This window comes from Strix aluco, chromosome 5, assembly GCF_031877795.1.
Source record: "Strix aluco isolate bStrAlu1 chromosome 5, bStrAlu1.hap1, whole genome shotgun sequence".
Classification (NCBI taxonomy): domain Eukaryota; kingdom Metazoa; phylum Chordata; class Aves; order Strigiformes; family Strigidae; genus Strix; species Strix aluco.
In genome coordinates, this window is record NC_133935.1 from 84,459,181 (window position 1) to 84,484,998 (window position 25,818).

The 25,818-nt window shown below is 46.6% G+C and overlaps 1 protein-coding gene across 2 annotated transcripts in view; it reads right to left on the reverse strand.

Moving 5' to 3' along the window:
- The window catches only part of LOC141923862 (store-operated calcium entry regulator STIMATE-like), a 37,315-nt gene extending 11,807 nt beyond the window's left edge, over window positions 1–25,508 (reverse strand). The window contains exons 1-4 of one of the 2 annotated variants that reach the window (XR_012623418.1): window positions 25,295–25,508; window positions 10,900–10,948; window positions 9,246–9,341; window positions 7,183–7,304 (exon numbers count right to left, since the gene is read on the reverse strand). Coding sequence is in view for 1 of the 2 variants with exons in the window: in XM_074825505.1 (XP_074681606.1) it covers window positions 7,183–7,304; window positions 9,246–9,341; window positions 10,900–10,948; window positions 25,295–25,403 (376 nt within the window). In the remaining variant the exon portion in view is untranslated. The remainder of the gene's footprint in view (window positions 1–7,182; window positions 7,305–9,245; window positions 9,342–10,899; window positions 10,949–25,294) is intronic. The other variant, XM_074825505.1, reaches the window with a different exon arrangement.
- Between the last annotated feature and the right edge of the window lie 310 nt (window positions 25,509–25,818).

Sequence of the window (25,818 nt, forward strand, 5' to 3'; positions counted from 1 at the left end):
CGCACCAAAACATTTGCCTCATTGCAAAGCTACAGCTAAGTAGAGGCATCCAGCTAGTGTCTCCATGCCAGAGACATCCAAGGGACCACCTTGCATCCCAACTTTTTAATTACTCAAGCCATGATTGAGAAGGAAGCAAAAGAGAAAAGAGGGAAGGACCGGGAGGCCAAGGGTGCAGAGAGGCTGCTGAGCTGGGAGGACAGCAAGCAGAAAACACCAGACCAGCAGGCAACTGCCCAGAGGGAGGGAAGGAAGAGGGAGCCAGGAAGGTTACGTGCAAGAGCAGAGCCTGCAGAGGATTTCAGAAAGCACACGTCTCCGCTTCCTGGCAGGCAACAGCTTAATGGGTGGTCTGCAGAGGAGACAGGAGCAGTGTTATAGGCAGCTGGCAGTTAAAGGCCAGTGTCAGAGAGGCTCTGATCCTCCTGAAGCACGGACAGCCTCTCCTGATAGACTCAGGAACCTAGTTGTCTTTGGCACAGGTTAGGTATAGTGGGGCTTTTTTGCCCCGTACCCCAAGACTGACCAATTCTCCTACAAACTCCCAGATTACTATCGCCCATCAGGGCTCCAAGTACAAACAAAACAGGAAACAAACATATCCATCATGTCCTTCCTGCATTTGAACTCTTTCCCTTTTGCTCTGTGTTGTCAGCTGTGCTCTGTCCCCCATGGGAAGACAGGACTAACAGCCACAGCACCCTTTGCAAGTCATCTCTTCTGTGATTCAGTCATGATTAACACTTGTGGAATACTTCCCTCTGTCACCTCAGCTTGCCCAAAAAGCAGCAGCAAGTTTGAGATCTCTCCCAGATACCTGCCCCCTCACACCCTTTTGTGGATAAGAGGTCACTACCATTCATCATCACAAACACTGGACTATGGCTCTTAATTTTGCGTACTGTGCACTAGACAGCCCCAGTCAGATTTTGGCTAACCAGGCTGATAACACAGACACTAGAAAAAGACAACTTGCTTCTTAACCCACCCTAGGCATGGATCTGCCCACATCTCCAAGGTTCACAGCTCCTCACCCAAAAAATTTTCCCTTCACTTTCAGTTCACAGGAAAGCCATCAAATTGCTCTTGAGTTTTCTTGGGGTTCGACAACCTTTGGAAAAGGAAAATCTTTTCTCCCTTTGCTAAAGAACAGTTTTTACTGTATAACTGCAAGATCCTACCCAGAGAACCCCAATTCTCCCAGAGCAGAGGTCTGCCCCAGTTAGGCCAACTTCACTGGGTAAGCGTACAGGGCACGTTGAAGTGGTACAAGCAAGCCTGCACTGCCAAGCAGGACAGACCTGCACCCCTTACTACCCACCACATCTCACTTTGTCAGAGGTGCCTCCATCACAGCATGGAGCTTCAAATATTCATATTTCTCACTGTGGTCTTTCCTGCATCACCTACAGAAGATGCTGTGAATCTCCTCCACTCTTAGAGGGACGTCAGCACTTCTGACATGTCCAGGGTAGACAGTGGAAGCATACGGAAACAGACCCACAGACCTGTGCAGAGACCAGGCTTGGCCATCTGCTCTATCACCTTAAGCAGCTCAAAATTGCTACTGTTTTGCAAGCTCTTCCTCCTCCTTTTCCATTCTGAGCTTTGTTTACAGACTATGGAATGAGATGCTTCTATACAGGAATCCACCCTGGAGCACAGAATTAGGACTTCATTTCCACCCCGACAGGAAGATCAGAGGGTCTCCACAGTTACTTTTTACTGCATCTCTCAAGGACAGGAGGATGCTCAGTACCAAAATGACTCAGGACAAAGATGAAAATGAAACAACAGTATGGCCCACTGGGCTGTAAGGGTGATTTCAGCTATAAATACACAGTAGTTCATTTCCTCTTCACCAAGGAGCTTGTCTGGCTGCTCTTTACCTCAGCAGGTCTGAAGTCATCCAAGGACCATTGATCCACCCCAGAGTGGCCATCATCCAAGCCTAACTCACCAGTAATTCATCTAACTCCGACCAATGCCAGTAACATACAAGTCACCATCTGTTGGCATCTCATCGGGTAAGAGGGAGCCTTTGGTGTGGTCCCTGGACAAGCCCGTAAGTCATTGGCCACATCCCCTCCTTCCACAGTTAGGAAGGAAGGCTGAGTATCTTGAGCTGATCCCAGCTATCCATACACCTCATTTAGGTGCTGGCTGCCTACAGCAAGATGGTCAGAAGCATCCTCAGATGCAACTTAATATCTTTAATGGTCCAGCTGCTGTCCAGAGGTGCCCTGCTCCATGGATGGGATAGAATTATTCTTTCATCAAGTGTTTCCATTACATAAATCTAGATGTGTGGCAGAAACAGTCCTGTAGGCACTCAAGATTGCCAGCCAGCAAAAACTAATTGCTGCCTGGAGGCTAAAAACCCCCCAACCAACCAAATAGATGCCGCCCTCTTTGTTGTGTTCAGAGCTTCCCTTTCCTGGTAGGAGAGTGGGATCCCAAAGGATCTTTGCAGCCTCAACATCACACCTGTTAGGGGATTACTTGTATCATGCTCCCTTTGAACACTTCCAGTTTCTTGTTCCTGGTCCTAGCTGGAAGGTAACACAGGACACATCAGCTCTACACCATGACTCTACCACCAACCTCTCCTTTTAGCTTAATGAACACCCTTTGCTCAATTTTTCTTATAGACATCTCCCACCCTGATAGAAATAGATATCCTCCTTTACCCCAAAGCTGCATTTGCTGCATGCTGCATTTAGACTGTTCTCTTCCAGCAGCATTGCTGGTTCTCCCCACCATCAGCAAGACTTCCTTGGTGCAGACCTAGGACCACTGGTGTCTGCAGCAACCTCACACATCTCATATTCTGCTTGTGTGTGGGAGCCCCACTGCTCATAGAGCAAAAGCAGCACTGCTTGAGGTATTTGAGTTACCACACAACAGGATTAGTTTTAATCCAGGCTGTCTAAGGTACCAAGCTGTCAGCATAGCCCACATGTTACTGCCAGGCAGCCTTATTTACTGTCTTTTGGGGACTGTGTATGCACTGAGCAGGTAAGAAAAAAAAAAGCTTAACCACAGCCAAACCAGCGGGTTCAGAGGGGTTGAGGAAAACCAAATATTTGAAAGCACTGCAAGTTGCAGTGGGTGACATGGTGGGGATAGAAAAAGTCAATAAAAATCTCCTAAGAGATATTCAAACAGTACCTCCAAAACCAAACCAAGGAATCTAGTTATCGGTGTCAAGTACAGAGAAGGGCAAGACGTAGTAGGAAAGCATCTGAGTTGCACAGAAGTGCTCACTTTGAGGGTAAGAACAGGTTTTCAGAGACTGGGAACTAACCAGCAATTGCACCAGCTATGGGCAGGGCAAGCTGGCATCAGAGCAACCAGATGGGTCTAGTGGACATCCCAAGCCCTCTCTGCCATTCCCTCATCTCAACTACAAGAGAGTGTACAGCTGGAATCAGTCCCCCACTGCACTGGGTCTTTGGTCCCCGGAGATACTGCTATTGCATTGCAGTAAACACTGCTACCATCAGTCAGATCCAGGAAGGTTCAAAGGCTTGCACTCCCGCTCAGAGCAAGGCACCTGACCACACGCTTCACCCTTTGAGGATGATCCTCAGACCTCTCCTTGCTTTTTCTCCCCAGCCCTGGCGGTGGAAAGGCTAGGCATGCTGAAGACAGGACAGCCCCTCAGGTTAGAGCTATTTTCAGCAGTTAATGCCTCAAGCATTAGCAGCCAGCTCCCTTGGCTGCATCAGGACATGGGGATATTTGTTATGGAAATTTCATACATCACAACAAGGCCAAAAGCAGCCTACACAGGTCCTCAGTTAAACTCAGCAGCTGGCACACAGCACATTCTCCTACAACTAAATTTGACCAGCAGAGTTCAACAGGCCACTAAACAGATGCTTAAAAGCCTCCAAGCAACATGCCTTTCCATTTCCAGACAGTGAATAAGTACAAAGCATCAAACTTAAACTAGTCAGTGACTGCAGCCACAGTCATACACAAGTCACCATCTAGATGGGCATCCAGAGAGGCCTTTTCAAGCAAGAACACCCTCTTTTTCTCCACGTTATTTCTTAATGCTCCTCTTCAGCATTTTACTTGCACACTGCCAAAACCATCTCTTAATGCAAATTCATAGAGTTAACTAAAAGAAATACTCTAAGGTAATACTTTAGAATTATGAGATACCACTACAATGCCAGGACACTGCAGCCATCCAGGGGTTCCCTCTAGGGAGCTGCTTATTGCCCTGGGAACAGGGGAGGGAAGACTGGAGCAGTTTGGAAGTGGGGCACAAAGCTGAATCAGGCTTCATCTGCATACTCTGACTCCAGCCAGCATCTCCCTTGCTCAGTCTGAAGAGGCCCAGCAGCACCTCCAAGACCTTGGGTATCCACCTCCAAAGTACTTTGCAGCTTAATCTCTGCTTTGCTCTCCTCCCTGCAGAAGTCCCCTATGGGGAGCACCTGTAGACACAGCCTGCTGCTACCCTGCCAGAGCAATGGTGCACAGAGCAGTTGGAGTTTGTTAGCTTTGAGTATGTGTAAGGCAACCATCATTCTCCAAAGCCTACTTGAACCAAGATGAAGAACAAACCTCTCCAATCTTTGATCTTAGGAGCCAAGCATCTTCAGAAGAGACAGCAGCCTTTTAAAAATGCAGTTTCCTGTGCTTAGAGGCAGTCCAAAGTGTCATCAAAAGCTGCTGAGCAAAGATGGAGGGACTTAAGCATATGGGAGCCTTTGACTCTCCACTAGCTACAGACCAGGTCATTCCTGGGGGCAGTGGTCTTTGGCTAAGAGCTCAGGCACAAGAGAGGCTGATCCCCAAATGGCCATCTCCTGGTTTTTGGAAATACAAAAGTAATTGATTTTTCTAAACAATTCTGGATGGCTGAATGCTTAAAATAGTAGCATACATCTAGATGCTTTCCCTTTTCTTTGTTTCTCCATTAGTGCAGCTATTGCAGTCACACAGAGAGAACCCCCCAGGGCCTTGGACACAGGTGTACCAACAGCAGAGCAGAGCCCAAACCAGAGGGTAACTGCAGAGGTTTGTATCACTTGCAGGGATGCAACCAAGAGTTGAAGGGTCAGAAAGGAAGCAGTTGCAACATTATTTTTTGCTTGAAGACCATGTAGGTAGGTGGGTACTGGCTATACTGGACAAAGACATAGCTGTTCTTTCCTGGTGGTTGGAGCAATAGCACTCACCACTGTCTGCCACATGGATTTGGTGCTTTCCTGCCCTTCCTCCTCTGCAGGACTGCAAGAGACACTTCTGCTCCTCAGGAGAATTGAGGAAAGCAACAGAAAGTCTGGTACAGCAATTAGACCAGAAAATGAATCATATTTCTGGAGCCTGTATCAAACTGTACAAAGTTTACTAGCGTCTTCCAAACTGTTTTGGAGGTTACTAACACCCACGACGAGGACAGCAGCGTTTTCCTTCCCTAGCCCCACAGCAGGATTGCACTGAACATGCCACTCAACTCCTACCTAACTTTTCCATTGTCGTCACTCTGGCCAGAGACCTGCACCAACAGCAGTGCTCAGTGGATGAGGTATTTAATCCCCAATTTAAGAGCTAAATTCAAGCAACAGCAGAAACTTTTTTTTTATTAATGAAAGCAAGATTTCCTCAGAGGAGTGAGCTGTTTCTGTAGTCTAAGCCAGCCTTCATGAGGGGCCAGCTATAGCTCAAGGGAAGTTCATCACTGCTCTGCAAGGTTAAGCAAGCTGTCAATACACTCTAACACTTCCTTGCTTCTGCTCAACTGCAGACGTGGCATGTGAGGCTGAAGCTCTGCCCTGGGATGCCTCTAGTTGGGCTTTGAGTACTTGTTGCTCAAAAGCAGAAAAATGCCAGTCCCTGAACCAAGAATAGCTAGATTCCTCTGCTGTCTCATCTGAATGACTTTAGCAATCCGTGCTTGGCTCCTCAGCATTTTGAGAAAAACCCATTAGGGAAAAAAAGGTAGTTCCCACCAAATGCATGCTGTCAGGATGCTGAACCTGCTCTGAAGACCACTGCAGCCTTTAAAGCCACTCTCAGGTTTATTGAGAGCTGACCCTGCCACATCCCATCATGTCAACCGCTCTGTTGTCACCTCATTGCCAGTCTGTAGCTGCTTCTGCCGCCTCACAAACCCAACCGTCCCCTTCATCCTGTGCCCATTTACACCCACTTACACATGCTGAATGTGAGCCTGCATAAGAATTCACAAGTCAGTGGGGTCTCCACTGTAATCCTAGTTAGCTCAGTTATCAGACCAGCTACTAAAAATACAAAAGGAATGACACTGCCTTTAGAACAGACTTAATGATTAAGGTCTTAAAGGTGGGAGTGTGATGGGTATGAATAGGATGTATTTTCTAAAGACTGAATTCAGCTTTATGTTAGACACAACGTAAAATAGGCAAAGGGTTAATTTTTCCCTTCCCTGAAGCCACAGAGCAGCACTGCTCTAGAAGCTGGCTCTACTCTTTCTGAAGAGAAGTGCTACCCTCTAGTGGGGCTGGCTGAGAAAGGCTTTTTTTTAAACTCCATCTCAATGCAGGAACTGAAGAGAGAGCCTGACTGTGGCATGCTTAAAATTGCTTGAGTTTTTTTGGGGGTTTTTTGGGGGGTTTTTTTGGTGGGTTTTTTTTTTTTGGTGATGTTGTTGTTTTGTTTTTTTTTTTCCAAAAACTCAGCTGGCAACATCCCCCGTCCCCCCCAAGTCAATTGAGAATTCATTTTTGGGGCCAGGCTGTGGCCTGCTGATGCCTGCTACAGCTCAAGGGAAATGCAAGAACAACTCCACGTTTTGAACTGAGAGGCTAGGAAAAAAAAAATTAAAAAAATCTCTAAAAGCAGCCCACAAAAGTCACCACCACCACACCTAAACATCTTCATTCATCATACGCACATCCTGGGGTATATTATCCACCCAAGGAAACATTCAGCCTTTCATCATCAACCTGCTACGCTCAAGCATGCTTAGCAAGGCAGCAGGCAGAGTTACCCGCGACCTGGTGATGTCCCAGCATTTAACACGCTGGTCACTACCATGCTCTGTGAGCTCTCTGAAGAAGGGATAACAGAAGCAGGCTGCTCACATATTTTATCCCCAAACAGTAGTCTCTGCGATCTTCTTCTCTCCATTCATAGCTGTGAGCAAACAAGCCACCTCAGTGCAGAGCGGTTGACACCTACCATATTCTCCAAAGACCAGGTACGTGTAGTTCTTATGCTGCACAATCCAGGAGACAACTTTCACACCAAGCCAGATCAGCAGCATCCCCAGCGTGGCATCGAGGATGAAATTAATAAGGTAGCTAAGAGCAGAGGAAAATTCAGGTTTCAGTTGTGTTCTTAAGACTTATTGGAAATCTTATTTCAATATGGGAATCCATAAAAAAAAAATCCCCAAGATTTAAAAATCCCCACTTAATAGTCCAAGCTCACTTCCTTTTTCTTTTATTCGATTTTCCTATAGCCTTACCAGAAATTTCTTAGCTTAAAAGCCTGTTCAGCAGAGAAGGGAGCAGGCTCCACCAACTCTCTGGCATTGCTCATTTATTCATATAGCATTAAATACTTCCTGGGCTAGCCCTGCATAAGAGGTACTCAAAAAAGGAGGCTTTTCATTTACAGCATCTTTTATTCTTATTAGGATGAAATCCCAAGTTTCAGGGAAACAGAACCAAACTTTTCTGGAATTTCATACAAGGAAATGGAACCTTCTCAGACACCACAGCTGCTCTGCAAACTGTGCAAAAGAAGAGGCAAAAAAAAATCCATTTTACTGAGTAGCTGCAAGAGGCTCCTACGAGCAGAGACACAGACTGAGAGGCAGAAGGTCTTGGGAGAGGTGACAAGCTCTGGCTCAACAACAGGCATCGTGGGGTCCCCAAAAGCCTTCAGTTCAGGGTCCCTACTGCAGATCCAGGAGCTGAACCCATCCCTCCCAGGAGATTTGGGCTCAATGGGTTTTCTCTGCAGCTTTGGATGTTTAAGCCTCACTGGACAGAGCGCAGAGACCTTCTGGGGATTGCAGGATCCAAGCTCTAATCCAGGGCTTGGTATTTTAATGAACTCCAGAGAAAAAAATATCACTCAGACTATGTTTTCTGGCCAGTTTTCCATTATTGGAATATCTTCTGCTAGATCAGGCCAGACTTCTACAGCATGAAGAAAATACCAAGCACAGAGCTACAGGAATGAACATTTCCTTTTCCAGAACTTGATACTGCCTCTGAATAAAGTCACTGAAAATAACAATCTGCTTTTGATATCCACTTTGAAAACATGACATTAAGTTCTTCTACATCCAAAAGCTCAGACTAACTTATTACAGTTTCCAACTGCTGAAATCAGAGTACTCCGATACAAACATGAGCCTCAAAGCCCAGGGACAGGGCTGTAGAGTTTTAAGCTGCCTGATTCAGTATGACAAGTCAAGCAGCACAGGGCAAGGTAAAACACACCTTAAGGAGAAAAAAAAAAAGTGCACAGTATAAGCACAAAAGGGTTTATTTTAAAACAGTGTCCATTTTTTAAACAACAATAAATCATTTTAGAGGTTATATTTAGGTCCAGCCAAACTTGTGTCTTTTTAAAGAAACATATGAAGGTGGAGCACTTTAATAAATAAAAAGGAGATGGACCAGGAGGTTTTCAGCAGCATTTTGAAGCCTAGAGGAGTTTCTCGAAACTGGATAAAGTTAATTCTGAAACTAAGTTTATAGCTGCAAAGTGGCTGGTCTGAAGTAAAGGTGGCACTTCTACATTAAGTCCAAAGTCTGGCTTAGAAAGCCCCCAACCAGGACTACAGGAATACATGTAGTAGAGGCAACTGAATATCAAAAAAAAAAATCTTTACATTTTACAAATGCCTTCACCCACATAGTTTGGAAAGCATTCTCAATCCTGCTCTAAGACCAGCCAAATTACAAAGTCTGGTGTGCAAACCAGTGGCATATTTAACAGTTACAATTGCATGGGACACCACTGCGTTATTTACTGCAGCTATTTGCCAGTATATTTCAAGGTGCTTTTAATCATCCAAAAAGCATGGTTGCACTACTTCATCTCCATAGGACCAGCAGACTGCAAAGACCAGAAGACAACCTGGAGCCCAAAAATAAGCTCAGCACGGTTTATCCCCACATAGTACTTCAAATGGATCAGTTTCCACCACATAGCACATTTTCCAACAGGCTTGCTTCTTCCTTTTACATGTGTAGGACACAAATGCAAGCACCTTGTGTACTTACAGAGAGCAAGGGTCCTCTTCAGTGAGATCCGACAGAAAAATATTGGCAAAGTGGATGAAGAGGGCACCTATTGCTTGCTTGGAGGTATCATAAAACCTGGAGAAAAAAGGCAAAAAGATCTGTGCCCTGGGGCACCAGCAGCCCAGCAATCACACAAGTGAAGGCCCTGCATAGGTCTGCTTTCCTCCAAGATGCATTCCTGAGACTTAAGAAGTTGTACATGGTGAAAAGGGGCAGTCTGGCCAACTCCAAATACTTAAAAAAAGATACCATTTCATCTTAGTGGTACCTTTTATTAGCAGCTTAGTCTTGCAGACCTGCTGCAGAGTTTTAGCCTGCAGCAAAGGGCAGTTCACCCTCCAGTGCCCAGCCCAGCCTCAGTTTCTCCAATCAGCAGTAGGTGCAGGGAAGGCGTTGAGCTTGTACCCATCCACATGGAATTGGATTGAATTCCCAAGTTATTTTAGAGGAAGGACCAGATTGAGGAGACTGAGAGGCCTTTATCACTAATGTTAGCTGGTAGCTCCATGCTGCCAAGGCAGCCTGATCCCGAACATACACCCACCTCTCCGCAGTCCATAAATCCTACAATACAGAAGTGCTTTGTAGAGGTGTTGGAAGCCAACAGCTATACCCAGCTACCTTACATCAACACAGCTAAACGTGTTGCCTGGTCTAGGCCTGATCTGGGTCAGGGGACACCAAAGTGATTAATTGAATTTAAGAACAACACTTGACCCTGTCTGGGAGACAGCCCATGTGCAGGTACACCAGTGGACTGAAGGGGACCACAACAGAATCACAGAATCATCTAGGTTGGAAAGGACCTTGAAGATCATCCAGTCCAACCATTAACCTAACACTGACAGTTCCCAACTACACCATATCCCTAAGCGCTATGTTGACCCTACTCTTAAACACCTCCAGGGATGGGGACTCCACCACCTCCCCGGGCAGCCCATTCCAACGCCTAACAACCCCTTCTGGAAAGAAATACTTCCTAATATCTAGTCTAAACCTTCCCTGGTGCAACTTGAGGCCATTACCTCTTGTCTTATCGCTCATTACTTGATTAAGGAGACTCATCCCCAGCTCTCTGCAACCTCCTTTCAGGTAGTTGTAGAGGGTGATGAGGTCTCCCCTCAGCCTCCTCTTCTCCAGACTAAACCCCCCCAGTTCCCTCAGCATCTCCTCATACGACATGTGCTCCAGACCCTGCACCAGATCCGTTGCCCTTCTCTGGACACGCTCGAGTCATTCAATGGCCTTTTTGTAGCGAGAGGCCCAAAACTGAACACAGTAATCGGGGTGCGGCCTCATCAGTGCCGAGTACAGGGGTAAGATCCCTTCCCTGTCCCTGCTGGCCACGCTATTTCTGATGCAAGCCAGGATGCCATTGGCCTTCTTGGCCACAACCCTTCAGTTCAATCACCCACAGTAAAAACAAGCTTTTCTGGAAGAGTAGGCAGGGAATTTTACTTCTAGGGAACACCAGCTACTTTATGGAGGTCTCCTTGGGAAGCAGCAGCAGAGCATTTCATTTAATGACTACATACCATGCAGGATATTCAGAGGGCCTAGAAGATTGTTAGTATAAGAGGAAAATAATATTATATATACATGGTCTTTTCAAGCTTCAAATTAAAAATCTCACCATATCCTCCAGGGACGCCTCTCTTCCTTTGGTTCCTTAAATCGTTTTACTGCAAGGAAAATTAGAGAGGTTACATAAACCAGCAGAGCTGAACCAATATATGTGCGCAGTCTGCAACTGCAATGCAAATGCAGTCAAAAAGATCTGGAGGACTCTCAGCATCTGCCAGTCTAAAGGTGAACAAAGCTAAAGGACCTGGCTCCAAACTAACCAGAGACAATGCATGTACCCAGAGGTCAGAAGGATGAAGAGCAGAGGTGTTTGAGAGGCAGGTGTGTGCTTCTGGCATCCTTCAGCAGCAGGATTTTCATGCCATGGAAAGTGACCTAAGTCACTACCTACCAGTCCTAATAATTCTTCCAGGCAAATTGAAATTGTGGTATCAACAGTGAAACGATATGGCCCAAGAGTCTGTAAGCTTTTGAGTCACAGCAGCACAATAAAGCCATCTCCTCCTTGCAGCTAACAGGACCAGAGGACCTTCGAGGAAGCAGGACCTTGCACACACCTCCAGCATAAAGGTACCTACATTTAGTATACTAAGTGTGTGCCAACCTCCAAAACCCTGCAAGCGGGCACAGCTCCAAGCTTGCGCCAGGTAGTATTAAAACATTATTTCATTAGACAGTATTTTGCATGCCCACTGGCTACCACTGTGGAGCAGTAGTCTGAGACACATGGCTTCAGTATCAGCAAGCACGCGCCCTGAAAAAAGATATTTGAAGCAGCTCTTCCTTCCTTGAAAACCTGAGCAACCTGATCTAGTTGAAGATGTTCCTGCTCATTGCAGGGGGGTTGGACTAGACGACCTTTAAAGGTCCTTTCCAATCCAAACCCTTCTATGATTCTTCAAATTAAGTCCCTTTGGCCACAGAGGAGAGTCCTCCAGTGCTGTCTATCACAGTTGCTGCTCCGAGCTTTCTCTAGTTACTACCCGGAGACAACAGCAAGTTGGATTTTTACCTAGTTTTGCTCAGTGTGGGGTCTGAGCATTTCAGAAGCATCTCAAAGGCTCCCAGTTAGTTTGTCACAGATCTGATGCTTTCCTTAGGTTCAACCAGCTTCTTCTACACACACAAATAAAAGCTGCTAATGGAAAAGTATCAAGTACCACGTCCCATGCAGAAGTCATTTTTGACTGTTTTGCTGTCACTCCAGCTAGGAGCCCATTTTAGAAAGCACCAGCTACCAGGCCAACTCTTCTCCATTTAAACCCTCAGGCACCAATGCTCTGGAACAAGCAGACCTGGAAGAGGCTTTTCCACTACATTAGATTTATTAATTAGAACCCCAAAAATAAAGGGCATTCAGTGGCACTGTCTTTCTTTGTGGTAAGGTTGCTAACAGCTACATCTATAGCTAGAGACATCACCATTAGAGCAGCTGCCCCAAGCACACTGCCTCCAAACCTCAGGCAGACACAGGGTGCGGGAACCACACTCCTCCTCACTGGTGCTAATGGGCTCAAGGGTGGACAGCAGGCTAAATCTGCCACAATCAGTTCCCAAACATGCTGCCAGCTTGAACAAGATTCAGAGTTTAAAATAATGAGCTATGATTTTTTTTTTTTTTTTAATTTCCCTCAAAAAAAAAAAAAAAATCAGTGCATCTTCTCTTAACTCCTGACAGTCCAGTCGGGGATGGGAGCAGAGCGGCTGCTTGGTGGTGCCATCTAGCGAAACCAAGAGCCTGAAAGCAGGACACGAGTATGAATCAATGTGTAATGTACAACCTAAGAAACTACTCCAAGAGTACATGTTGTAAGCATTAATCACCAAATTCTTCTATACGTCCCAATTATGCTTGATACCAGGCAGATCACTGCACAGTAAGTACTGAAGAGTACACAGACTGCAGAAGCCTAAAGAGACCAGCAGTTAATCTATTTTATCATCACTAAATCTTCACCCTTGGGAGCCCTGTTAGCCTACTCTGCTCCTTTAAAAAGCAACCAAAAGCCAGAACAGACACACACCATCCCACTTGTCGTAGCTATTCTTTCTTCATCCCCCCCCTCCAGCTACATGTAACCAGCCACTGCCTTCAAATTTACAATCAAAGGGACTTTTTTCACTGCTGACAGTTCTTGGCACACAAGGATGCTTCCCAGGGCAACTTCAGGATGTGAAGACAGGGACCCAGAGTGCCACAGATGAAAGCAGGGGCATCAGAGCCACATGCTTCTGCCTGCTCTCCAGTGGGGTAAGGAGATGCACTTTTGTAGACAGGAGTTTTCTTACTGCTTGTAGAAGGAACCAGGCATGACTAACACCTCTGCTCCATTTTAGATCACTAATACTGTTAAGGCCAGCACAATTTTAAACAACATGTTATCCAGCTCTTAGTCTTAGATACACATCTTGGTATTCAGATTTACACTCCACCTGCTGTTAGTCTTTCAGTTAATGAAACTCCAGAGAAGTTAACAGCTTCTTTCCAAGTAAAAACTGCCCTTTCAGAGCCAGGAACTGATCTAATCCAGGCACATCACAGTAGCTGGTCCTATGGGCATCCCAGAAAATACTCACAGGGAACATGAATGACTCAGGGTATAACCTGAAACAAGCCTTTTTCCTCCCCTGCTCAGGGGGGGAATACACAGCTTTAACAGTACAACTCATACAAAGGCAAAGCCAGCACCAAAAGCAGAGTCAGCAGGAGGCTCAGTGAAGGCTGTGAAGAAGCACCAAAACATTAGCTGGATACAGCTGATTTCCCAGTAAAGGGCTCTGTGCTGTTCTGCACCTAGGCAGTAATGAACTGATCTGTTCAGGCCCGCTGTAGTTGAGCACTCTGCCTGCCAGCTGGAGCCCAAGGGACAGCCTGGGCTCACTCCCCTGGCAAATGCCTTCCTGGGCCAGCCTGGAAGGATGCAGGAATTTCCCTGACTGGAGCCTCGACATTTCAGAAGTACAACTTTGTACTCCTTTTACTGGCAAGGTGACAGGATGAGATACAAAAAGACAATCCCCCTAACCCCAGGACTTCAGTCAGGCATATGCAGGGTTTTCGGTGCCACTCAAATCCACAGAGAACCAGCACTCCAATGACCCAATCCGCTATTACCATTAACGAGTAGCAAAGCAGGAGTCATGTCAAGTTACACCAGGCGTTGCTGCAGCAGTTTGTGCCCTATCTCTGCCCAGAAAAAAAAAAAGAGCCTGTTTTCCCTTACCCAGTCAAATCCCACCCCTGTACCCCTGCAGCAATGACTTCCATCAGCACAAACAAGATCTGTCACCACCAATGCCCTTCAAAGGGCCATCTGCATCTCACCCACCCACAAGCAAAAGACCCATGGGCCAACCAAGCTGTGTGAGTGGTCAGAAGTATTTAAACTGAACCAGCTTGCTCAGCTTATGAGGCAAAGAGCACAATGCTGCAGAGAAGCTGTTGGAAGGGTCTGTGGGCCACCAGGACTGCCAGCTGACCACTAGGCCCACTGCAAGAGCACCAGAGATGATTTTCATTATTGTCTTAATGAGAAGTGACATGTTATGTATCCACAGCCACTCAGGCTAGAAATACAGTAATTCAGTGTGATAAGATGACAAGTAAGAGGTAAGAAGTTAATGGTGTGGTGCCTTGTTGAACACAGCTTGTCATGCCTCATTAGATTTAAGAGAGTTATCCAAGACTGCGTAATTATCAGAGACAGTAAAACAGTTGTATTAAAGATAAAAGCTAGTATTATAGAGAAATAATTAACTGCTTAATAGGGCATTTACTGTGCAGAGCTGCAGCAGGCTGTCTCCAAATTAGACCAGAAATCCAGCCAAGATTACCAGGGTTTAAACAGGTAGCAGAGTTGTTCAGCAGTTGTGACCCAGAGGTTAAGGGTGATGCTAAATCCATGTAAAAGTAGCACCAGGTCTTTGAAAACTCATGGAGCTGATGAAGTCCTCTTTGAAGCAGCACTGCTTCTTTTGTGTTCAGGAAGCACAGTAGGGCTCTGGAGCAATGGGCTGAGCAGCAACTGCAAAGTGTCCCTCTTCTCCCTCAAGCCCTGCAGAGAGCCAAGCCATGGCATGCACAGCCACAGGCTCAGCTGACTGGGGCTGGAGAAAGGCTGAAGTCACCTTTGTTCTTCTCAAAATCTGTCTCCACTCACTAGGGTCAACTCAGTTTTCCACTGGTTATAGACATGGGTTTGCTACCATGGCTCAGACAGATCAGTCCACCCTTAAGATTTATTTTAGCAAGACTTGTACATGCTTCCGCATACATGAAGGAGACAAGAAATACGATATTTAAGTTCTATCACCTGTAGCCAATTAAAAATTTAGTTTAGTCCACACAGAGCTGCACAAGACAGGAGAGAACCCCCATCCAACTAGATTAAAAATGAGACTAGCATGTACTGGGTCCACACCAGAAGACAACAGGTATTTGTCTAAACAACAGTGCTACCAGCCACACTGATTATTTTAACTCTGCTTACAAATGGACAAAGCCAAGAAGGGAAAGTGAGCTGGCTTTGCAAGGAAGCAATGTCACTGCACATCTCTATAGCTAAGTGATCTTCCCAAACTACCAGATACCTGCAAGCCTAGTGAGGGCAGCGGTCTGGACCACATCACAGGCCAGGAAAGCACAGGTCTCCCAGCTTTCTGGCATGCTTTTTTTTTTTTGCTCACGGACCCACACACTAGTCACTGCTTTTTAAGTCTTTGCAGGCATGCTACACACACTGAGTAAGGACTGCCAATCTCACTTCATGCCTCTTCACATCACCACTAAACAGGAAAACAGCCCTAGTAACATACAAAGCAAGTAAAATTCACGTGAACCTTTAGATCTAACAACCCCCCTCCCCAAAATCTTTCTAAAGGGAAGAAAACACCAGTGGAAGTACAGGCAAGCTTTCAGACAAATCTTTGAAGTCTAGAAGCACCAGTGAACCTCCAAGCTGAATGTGGGTTGGGAACAACTGCTCCAGGGTTAACTTCAAGCAAGGAAGCTTGAGAAATCAGCCTCAACTCGCATTTCCATTGGTGGTGTAAAGTCTGGATGTTTGCAGCATGTTTAAGGTGAGTCCTGGCTAGTGTCAATGGCCTACTGAGTTGCCCCTTTCATCACGGAGCAGAGCTATTTGTGTTCTGAAGAGCAGCAAATTTGGGAGTTGTGTCAAGTCAGCTACCTCTGACAGCACAAAACCACCCAGCAGCGCGTGCTGCTGCTGCAGAGACACCACAGGCTGATAGGAGATGCTGGATGAAACACACCTGAACACACCATGTTCATGGCTGAGGGTCCTTGTCCCAGAGCAGGATGTTATAGCAAGCACCATGAAAAAACAAGCTGCTGAACAGAAGAAGATGGAGACTGCTTGTCCAGATTCTTCCTGCAGGACCTAACCCTGCACTGAACCCATTTCAATCTGATCCTGAATGATTCCATTTAAATTTCAACTTACTGTTGACATCCACCTAACTCTACTGTTAAATGGTTCACACTGTAGAAATGCATTTCCTTCAGAAAGGCTTCAAAGACAGTCCCTCAAGAACAAAAGGAAGCCTCAAGAAGTCCCAAGCTGAAGCATACAGGCTGCTCCAAGGTGCACAGCCATGCTGCGGCGTGGAGGTGAATTGCTGTGTGACCATTTAGACTTGCCACGTGGTCCAAAGCATCCCAGGAAAGGCCGGGCAGGTGGGAAGAAGACACTCCTAGAAAAGTCAGGAGAAGGGGACCCAGGTCTATCCCATTAAACAGGAGTAAAGCATCACTGAGATGACAGCCTGCCTTCTCAAGTTGCTGTCCTCATAAGTTCCCACTCTCCCCCTGCTTGGCTCCAGTTACTGCAGACAAAGCACCACGAAGTTAAACCAAGAGGGAAGGAAGATGAGTGACAATTTGAGAGACATACCCTGCCCATGGCTGAGAAAGGTCAGGGCAGGAAACAAAATACTCCCAGGCCCTTCCTCTTCAGCCAAGGACAATAAAGATCAGATACACTTGAAATTCTCTCAGGACCACCAAGCTGGGTGGAAGTTGGACATCTTAAGAAGAACCTGTGAAGTGTGGGGGGGGGGGAAAAAAGAGAGTGTTTGGGAGCAGTCATTATAGATCTAAGTAGTCAGAAAACTGGAAGATACAAGTTCAATGACAGCTATCCTCACTTTTTCCCCAGAATCATAAGAGGTAGACATTTATTGTGGTGTTTTCTTGATGGAGTAGAAAGGGGACAGCTTTGCCTGCCCTAGGCACATATAGTTCCTTGAAGTCACCCAAGTCTGCAGCAATGCTGCCCCACAGTCTACTTTTATTTTTAAACAAATTCCCTGATTATTATAATCAAGACAAACACAGCACCGATCACCCAATTCCCTCAGGCTGTTCCTCACCACATTTATGGTAAAACATTCCCATGTGCAACGTCCTCCCTTGCACCTATTGACCCTACATTGCATTCAGACAACTCTGCTGCAGATGTGTGCATCAGCACAGGTGCCTTTTACCCCTCTTGGAAATAAAAACTCTAATTTAGGCAGGATTAGCTGCAGCAGTAACTAGCTGCTGATTAGCAAAACAGACTACTAAGGTTTCTACAAAATTAAAGGGGGAAACTTATTTCCCTAGGAGAAGCTTAGGTATGCTTGTCTGAGAGTCGGACCACCTCCTTGATAAATCTTACCAAGTCTACCAAAGGATTCAAAAGTTGCTGTTTGGAAGGGAGATGTCAACTCAGACAAAGCTTTTAGGACTCGATTAACAGGAGATGCAAACCTCACCCCAGCAAGCTCAGCAACAGGCCCCCAAGGATGAATACTGAAAATGAACCTGATATTAGAAGTACTCAGAGAACGTGCTGCAGCATTAATACTTAATATTGTGAATGGTCCAGCAAAAGTAAAGGCTGCAATGCCCACAGCTTTTAAGAGTGGGGCTAGCCAAATTGCCTACTGTAAAGCCACAAAGCCATCTCTGGGGCAAGAAGTTCAGTACTTTATTTCTGGCCTTTGCAGAAGAGGACTCAGAGCTACTGTACCAGGGAGGAAACAGAAGCTCTTCCCCTGCCCAACCTCTGTGTTATTTATAGGCAGTATAGTCTCCAATAACACATTTCAACCTGTTTTGAAGGACACACCCTTTCCCAGGATTTTTCCAAGCCCCAGGCAGGAAAGAAGCCAACATGCAGGATACAGAGGCCAAAACCCTGGGGTCTGCACTATTCTTAGCCTGAGCATGCAGCTACTCAGACAGCTCGACCCGAGACACAATGGGAGGAAGCAGCAGCCACTGTTTGCAGAGAGCAGCCAACACGCTGCTTGTGAGATAAGTGCACACCCGAGCTGGAAAGGCTCAAAACATAAACCCTCCATCAGTTCAGGGAGCAGCAGAAGTCCTAGCAGTGGTTTAAGGAGATATTGCTACTGATCTACATGCTCTAGTCTGCATTAGACATATTTAGTCACAGAATCATTCAGGTTGGAAAAGACCCTTGGGATCATCAAGTCCAGCCATCAGCCCTACTCTACAAAGTTCTCCCCTACACCACATCCCCCAACATCTCATTTAAACGACCCTTAAACACACCCAGGCATGGTGACTCCACCCCCTCCCTGGGCAGCCTATTCCACTGTCTGACCACTCTGTCTGGGAAAAATTTTTTCCTCGTGTCCAGTCTGAACCTCCCCTGTTGCAGTTTAAAGCCGTTCCCCCTTGTTCTGTCACTAATCACCTGTGAGAAGAGACCAGCACCAACCTCTCTACAATGTCCTTTCAGGGAGCTGTAGAGAGTGATGAGGTCTCCCCTCAGCCTTCTCCTCCTCAAACTGAACAGTCCCAGCTCCTTCAATCACTCCTCACAGGATTTATTCTCCAGGCCCTTCACCAGCTTTGTTGCCCTCCTCTGCACTCGCTCCAGCACCTCGATATCTCTCTCGTATTGAGGTGCCCAAAACTGGACACAATACTCCAGGTATGGCCTCACCAGTGCAGAGTCATTCCTGCCAAATACCCTTTTACCAATGCTTCAAGCATGTAAGCACCTGTAGCAAAAGTAACTGGCAGAGGGGATATTTTAAGGAAGGAATAGGGATGGAGGGTATGTTCTAAGTTATCTCTGGGTCTGCACGACATGAGGCAGCAGGGAAGTATAGAGATCGAACTAGCTCCTACTGCTGGGCTATTCCACAGCATCTTTCAGATACTAAGAGTTTATTCTGGGCCAGAGTGCTCTCACTTGCAAGAGGAGCACGTGTGGACAGCAGGCACTCAGGGAGCTGCTGGTGGAGCAATGGCCCTGTGCGAAGTCCTGCATGGCACTGCACGCTGGAGCTCGCAGGCTGATGCAGGTGGACCACAAGAAATAATTCTGCTTTTTCCTAACAAAAAAAAAAAAAAAAAAGACTTGAACATCTTTCCTCCCCAAGATCCCACCTAACTGCTGCTCCTCTCCCCCTTCTTGTGTAGTTGCTGACACTGTTCAGCCCATCTGTTCCCATCCCTTATACAAATCCAGAGTCATCCACAGGTCTAGTGCAGGGGAAGCTCTGGTACCCACAGAGCAGCACCACCTTCCCATTGTCCACCCTGAAGAGACATATCAAGAGCCTCAGCTGGAACACTCATCCATCTGGGGACTCAGACTGCCTAAATGAAGGCCACATAGTACTTAGGCTAGAGCCTAAAACTGACAACTGTGCCGGTGTGTCTTACTTCTACACCAATTTTTACAGCTGTCACTATAGCCAACCGGTCATAAACTGTAGCTTTGCGACAACAAGCATTAGACATGCTTTGCACATTGAAAACAGATCATATTAGTTGATGACACATTAGGTTTTACAGGAGTCCTGGATTGGGGCTGGGCTCCAGCTCAAATGCAGAGTGTTTTACCTAACTCTGTCCTGGGGTAGGCAGTAGTGACCTCTCCATATAAAGCATCACTGTATTTCAGGTCAGTCCCTTGAAAAATGAGTTTTCAACAGGGAATACTGTATCTTAAGACAATAAGATCCGAGATCATTAAGAGAACACCCAAAGAATGAAGTGATGCAACTGGGCTGGTAGTTATCATTAAAGTCTATTTGACATACAGTTTTCTCACAAATGCTATTAAAAACAGCTGGAAATTTAACAGAGAACTCCGTAAAGCTTTACTTGCTCCACCTCTTAATTACAGAAGACTAGTTTCCCTGTAAAGTTTCTTGTACAGAGTTAAAAGTCACCTATAATATCAAGCGTTCACCACATGTTGCAGAACCAATTCAACAAGGTGCTTTGCAGCCCTTGGGTTACAGATAACTTTTCATGCAGTTCTAGTTTGCCAGCTCATTTCTCAGCTCACTCAACCCATTTCTTCTTTCAGAAACCTCACAGGACCTCACAGTCCCCACTTAGCATGCAGCTTCCACTGCTCGATTTAGCTGTTCAAAAGGTGACTTGCAAGAAGAGGTCAACGTAATCAACAGCTGAAATTCAAAAGCTTTGTAGAAAGCAGCGTGCAGCTTAATGAAGCACATCAAGTGCTGCCCAGACCTTCCAGCCTACAAAGCGCAACATGCGTTTTCAAGCTCAGTCAGTTTTCAGATGTACTGAAGCAGAAGAAAAACGTCTTGAGAGTCCTGCCATATGTAGCTTTTTTGCTTAACCCACAAACCTACATGTAAATTGACTACTGCAGCCCTCTAAGCCCCATGCTTCACACCTCTAGATGCAGTTAACCTTAGTGGTTTTGTTTTCCCCTAGCGGGAAAAGGCATCTGCAGCAGTGAAGTTCCCATTTAAATATACATGTGTGTGAATAATCAAAAAAAAAAAAAAAAAAAAAATCACACATAGTTACACATTTGCATTAGAAGAAGCAAAGTCAGCAGAGCCCATCTTGAGCACAGTAAGCCTGTAGTGCTTTCGCGTCCTGGGCAAATTTATTTCAAAACAGAATGGAAGTCTGGACAGATCAAGCGATCTACCATTTATTTCTTCTCTTTCCTGACATGCACTCACACTTCCACATACCCTTATGAGAGATTTTCAGGGTAAAATCCAGAACACCACATAGGTAGCACTCAGGATAGTTTTGAAGCATAGAAACAGTGCTGCAATTCAAAGTATGTATAGCAACAAGACTGAACTTAGCACTGGGGCAGGATCATCGAATGGTTTCGGTTGGAAGGGACCTTTAAAGGTCATCTAGTCCAACCCCCCTGCAATGAGCAGGGACATCTTCAACTAGATCAGGGTGCTCAGAGCCCTGTCCTGCCTGGCCTTGAATGTTTCCAAGGATGGGGCATCTACCACCTCTCTGGGCAACCTGGGCCAGTGATTCACCACCCTCATCATAAAAAATTTCTTCCTTCTATCTAGTCTGAATCTATCCTCCTTTAGTTTAAAATCCTTACCCCTTAGCCTATCACTACAGGGCCTACTAAAAAGTCATAAAAGGTTGTTTAAGTTTGATTTATCTGATGGAGATGAATACCATGGCTTCTGCTAGTCCCTCTCAAAGTTCAGACACTTCCATACACTAGGATATTGTTTGACATTTTCACTAACCAATTGCCCACCATCCTGGATAAAAATGCACTGGAAGGTCAGCTGGTAAGTCCACAGGGTCCAGGAAAACACCAGCAATGGGGTGGTACTTCTATTCTCTGCCACAAATTTTCAACCCCAGTCAAGAGCCACCACTTCTTTTACAGTCAGTCTGGCAAATTCCTATTCTGTGGTCCTGCCTCAGGACAAGCTACTTGGACCAGAGTAGAAAACATCACCCTGCTTGCTAACAGCACACCCCCATCACCAAGACGTGCCTGGGGGGTCAGCACCCGGGTCATTGCAGAAAACAGCTCTGCCTTCTTAGGCTAAGCTTAAGGCAGAATGTGCTGGAAGAATGCATCCAGCAGTGATGTGGAAGAGGAGCATAAAGGGACCATGCTGGTGCCACATTAGGCAGGATGAACACATGTTCAGAAGTCAAGCTGAAAACCAGGTTACGCTGTGTGAAGAGTGCTACGGAGCTCTGTCCAGCTCTCCCTGCCTTGCAGTATGAACTCTCTCCAAGAGTTAAATTTATTTTGACACCTGCAGCACAAGTGCTGCTAAACCTCATTCAGGAGCTCAGAGGGCTGCCAGGACTGTTTCAGGAAAAGAGGAAGTTGGAAGAGAAATAAGTGTTCTTAGATGTCCTCCATGTTGTTTGTGGTGGGGTAGAAAACAAGTATACCAGCTCCAGGGAAAGCTTTCTCCATTCACAATGGATTAAAAGATAATTTCACTCCCAAAATCTGTTTCTCTTGCACTCCAGTTAATCCACAAGAGCTCCTATGGCTAAAAATTTCTACACAAGACTTCCCATTTTGCTGTCCAGGTTGCAAATCTGGACAAGTTTTGCTAGTCTACAACCCCTTCCTCAAAAATTTTTTTAAAACTTAAATAGCAGCAACTGCGGAGACCCAACTCCCAAATCACACCCAGCATCAGCAGCGGAGATACCTGCAACATGCCTTCTCCACTCAACTGAGTGATGATCAAGGCAGAGCATTAAAAACTACTTCAGATGGGACAGCCCAATTATCCACACTCCTTCATGTCACAACCTCCCTAAGGGCAACTTCTTGTACAGGAAAGTGGATTGCCACACACACACACTAAAGCTAGGCTTTACTGCCTCTTCTTTCAAGTGTTTGTGTCTTAGTTCTTGTAGCAAGTATCCTTATAACCAAAGTGCCTCCAAAGCTACCACAGGCAGTTGGGAAGGACAACAACTCATTTTCATTTGATTACCAAATGGGCAAAGGTGCAACCCGAGCAAGCCCTGGACCATACTGGAGTTAGGGTTGACTACAACCTTACAGACCTTCTTGTGGAAAAGCAAGAGAGTGCTTTCAGGCTCAGAGGAACTCTGCCATCACTGTTGCTCATGGTAGTTAGCCAGACTAATATGGCCATCATTTACTTCTGGGTCCTGTTTTCACCACATGAAGGACCCAGTTCCTGTACCCCACAGCAATGGACAGCAACCATCCCACTCATCCCATTACAGGGAAACAGGTATTCCCTCTGCTGCCCAAGAACTTGTGCTCTCGGTTGACTTTTTTTTAGCCTTTGCAACAGGCTTATCTGGCCTCAAGAAACCCAGCGGGCTGTTGCAATAACATGTGAAACCATAGATGACAGCTCCATTTTGCCACTAAATTCTCTTCCAGAATTGCACACGATAGCTGTGCTTCCTACAACCCAGATACACACTCGACACAGAGCATCAATTCAGACAGTCATGCAAGACTGACTTCTTTCTCCGTTGGGTTCTCCTACCAGGTTGGCAGGAGATAAGTCTTTCACAGCCCCAAGAGACAGAAATTCAAAGACACAACTTTTTATATTTTGAAATATTAAAAAACCCCCAAAATTTAAATATAAATTTATCCTTCCTGCAGTGGGCTATACCTGGGACCAATATTGTTGATGTATATAATCTGTGAGCACATTCCATATGCACCTGCAAAACTTTGCAGAACACCACATTATTGTTAGCCTGAGCTCCTCTAGATGTTTTCAAGTGCTGTGAACAGCATCCGCACAATTTGGAAATCTATTCAAATTCAGGTGCTCCTATAGTTGAGCTGAATGGGTACTTTAAAAGTAGAAGGAACGCAAAAGGCATCAGCTTGGGTTCAGACAGGAGCAGAATTTCCCACATTGACCTGCAAGATCAAGCAGGCTGGTCTACAACATCCCAGTAAAGCTGAAATCCCAGACATACAGATGACAGAAATACACACCCAGGAATGTCACAGTACTGAAGGAAGAAGTATCAAAGAAGAGCTGACTCCAGTGACAGTAGTGCCCCAAGATCTAGATGAGGTAGTCAGCCAGCTGGGACTGCCCAACTTGCTGGTGGGCTTGATGAAGATGCAAATTAAAGTTCCCAGGAACCTTTTTGACTCTGCACACACCCCACAAGGATCCCATACCTCCCAGCTGCTGGCACCTTTTCCTCCCCAGGAGAGGCTGCCAACTGAACTGGCCACGTGAATAGCCCAGAAGCTGCTTCAAAGCAAGTTACTACCTAACATAAAGTCCTTGGTAAGCCCACTACAACCACCATGGGTTAGAAGTCTGCCTACGAACAGCCCCAACAGCAGATCTGACAAAGTCTCCAGCTGCAAGCACATGAATGGGGCACAGATAAGAAACATCTGGGGTGAATTACGGACCACCAGCCCGGGGGAGGTGCTGTGGTTGAGATCCCAAGGCTGTAAACACATCTGCTTCTGGGGTCCCAGCCAGCAGTTCCCTTCACAGCTTTAGTCATCAAGCAGATTCACAATGAAACCGCCTAGGATCAGCTTTCGTCTTCTCATTAACCAAGAGGTTGTTAACGTTCAAGGAAACATTAGCCCTTGCATCAGGGGGAGGACAACAGTTAGCCCAGGGTTGATGATTTGCTAGCAGGGGTTCTGTAGCCTTCATCCACAGGAGTATTTTGCTATGATTAACTGACATCCTTGATTTTATAGGACACCCCATGGAGTTTATGGGGCAATTAACCCATATGTGCACATCACCAAGGGGAACAGACACACAAAATTGATCTATTCTTACTGTCAATGGTTGGTGAAACACAAGCAGTGAAGTGTTGCAACTGGGTTGCTCCAGCTGGAAAAAGCTATCAGTTATCCCAGGAAGAACTTGTTGCCGTTTTCCCTGGCAGCTTGGTATTAACCACAGCGCTGGAGCCTTTGAAAGTGGTTTCCAGGAGGCAGACGGGGACAAGCAAGCCTCAAAATCTGCAGCTACTTAGCCAGAAAACTTGGGAAGTTTTAGCTCACCATCACTGCAGGCTTTTAAAGAGGGAAAACAGATCAAGTTCTGGCACGTTATTCAGCTTGTGTTAAACGACTTAACCCGAAAGAAGAGCAACGCAGACGTCGCTCTCGGTAGAACGCAGCTGCAGCACAAAACAACGCTAAATTTTCTCATTAATAAACTTTCATTATTAGTGCTCCTCACCGTTTCTCACTACTACCCCTTCACAGTAATCAGCAAAACACATTTCCCTCAGTAACCTCCTTTCCCAGCCTCTGAAGCTCTAAAACTTTTAAAGTTTAAGCAAAGTTAAACAGAACAACGCAATTAAGGGCACCATCACTAATCGAGCAACCCTGTACCCGCAACCGCTCGCTTCCTCCTCGTGAATCATCGCGTTACACCGTTAGTTTTCACGCTTCATTAAAACTTTCTAAGCGCGGCTCAGCGCTGGCTCACACAAGCGGAGCCCGTTTTGATAATTCCAGCCGCAAATTCGAGGCGCTCCACTGCCACCAGCTCGCAAGGAGTTTAAAAACCACCGCCCGTCCCTCCGCCCTAAACCCTACAGGTAGAAAACCCCAAAGCCTGGTGCTGGCTACAAAGAAAGGGGAGGCCCCGCGGCCCCCCGCGGTACTTACGCATGAGGGTGCTGAAGGCGCAGAGGGCGAGCAGCGCCTGCAGCAACACGCCGAAGCGACCCAGCAGCGCGCCGCTACCGCAGCGCTGCGCCGGGCGGGGGGCGGCCATGGGGAGCGCGGAGCGACGCGGAGAGACGCGGAGAGACGCGGAAAGAAGCGGAGAGAAGCGGAGAGGTGCGGAGCGGAGCGGCCCCGCCGCGCACAAAAGCGGCGCCGAGCCGCCACCGCCTCCCCCTCCCGCCCCCGGGGGCGGTGGCTACAGCCGGGGGCGGGGGAGGGCGGGGCGGGGGTGGGGATGGGGATGGGAAAAAGGGACGGAGATGGGAATGGGGACAGGGATGGAGATGGGGATCCAGAGGGGGATGGGGACAGGGCTGGGGCTGGGGATGGACATGGGGAAAGGGGATGGAGATGGAGAAGGGGACGGGAATGGGGACAGGGACAGGGACAGGGATGGAGATGGAGGTGGGGACAGGGAGGGAGGTGGAGATGGGGATGGGGACAGGGATGGGGTTGTGGACGGA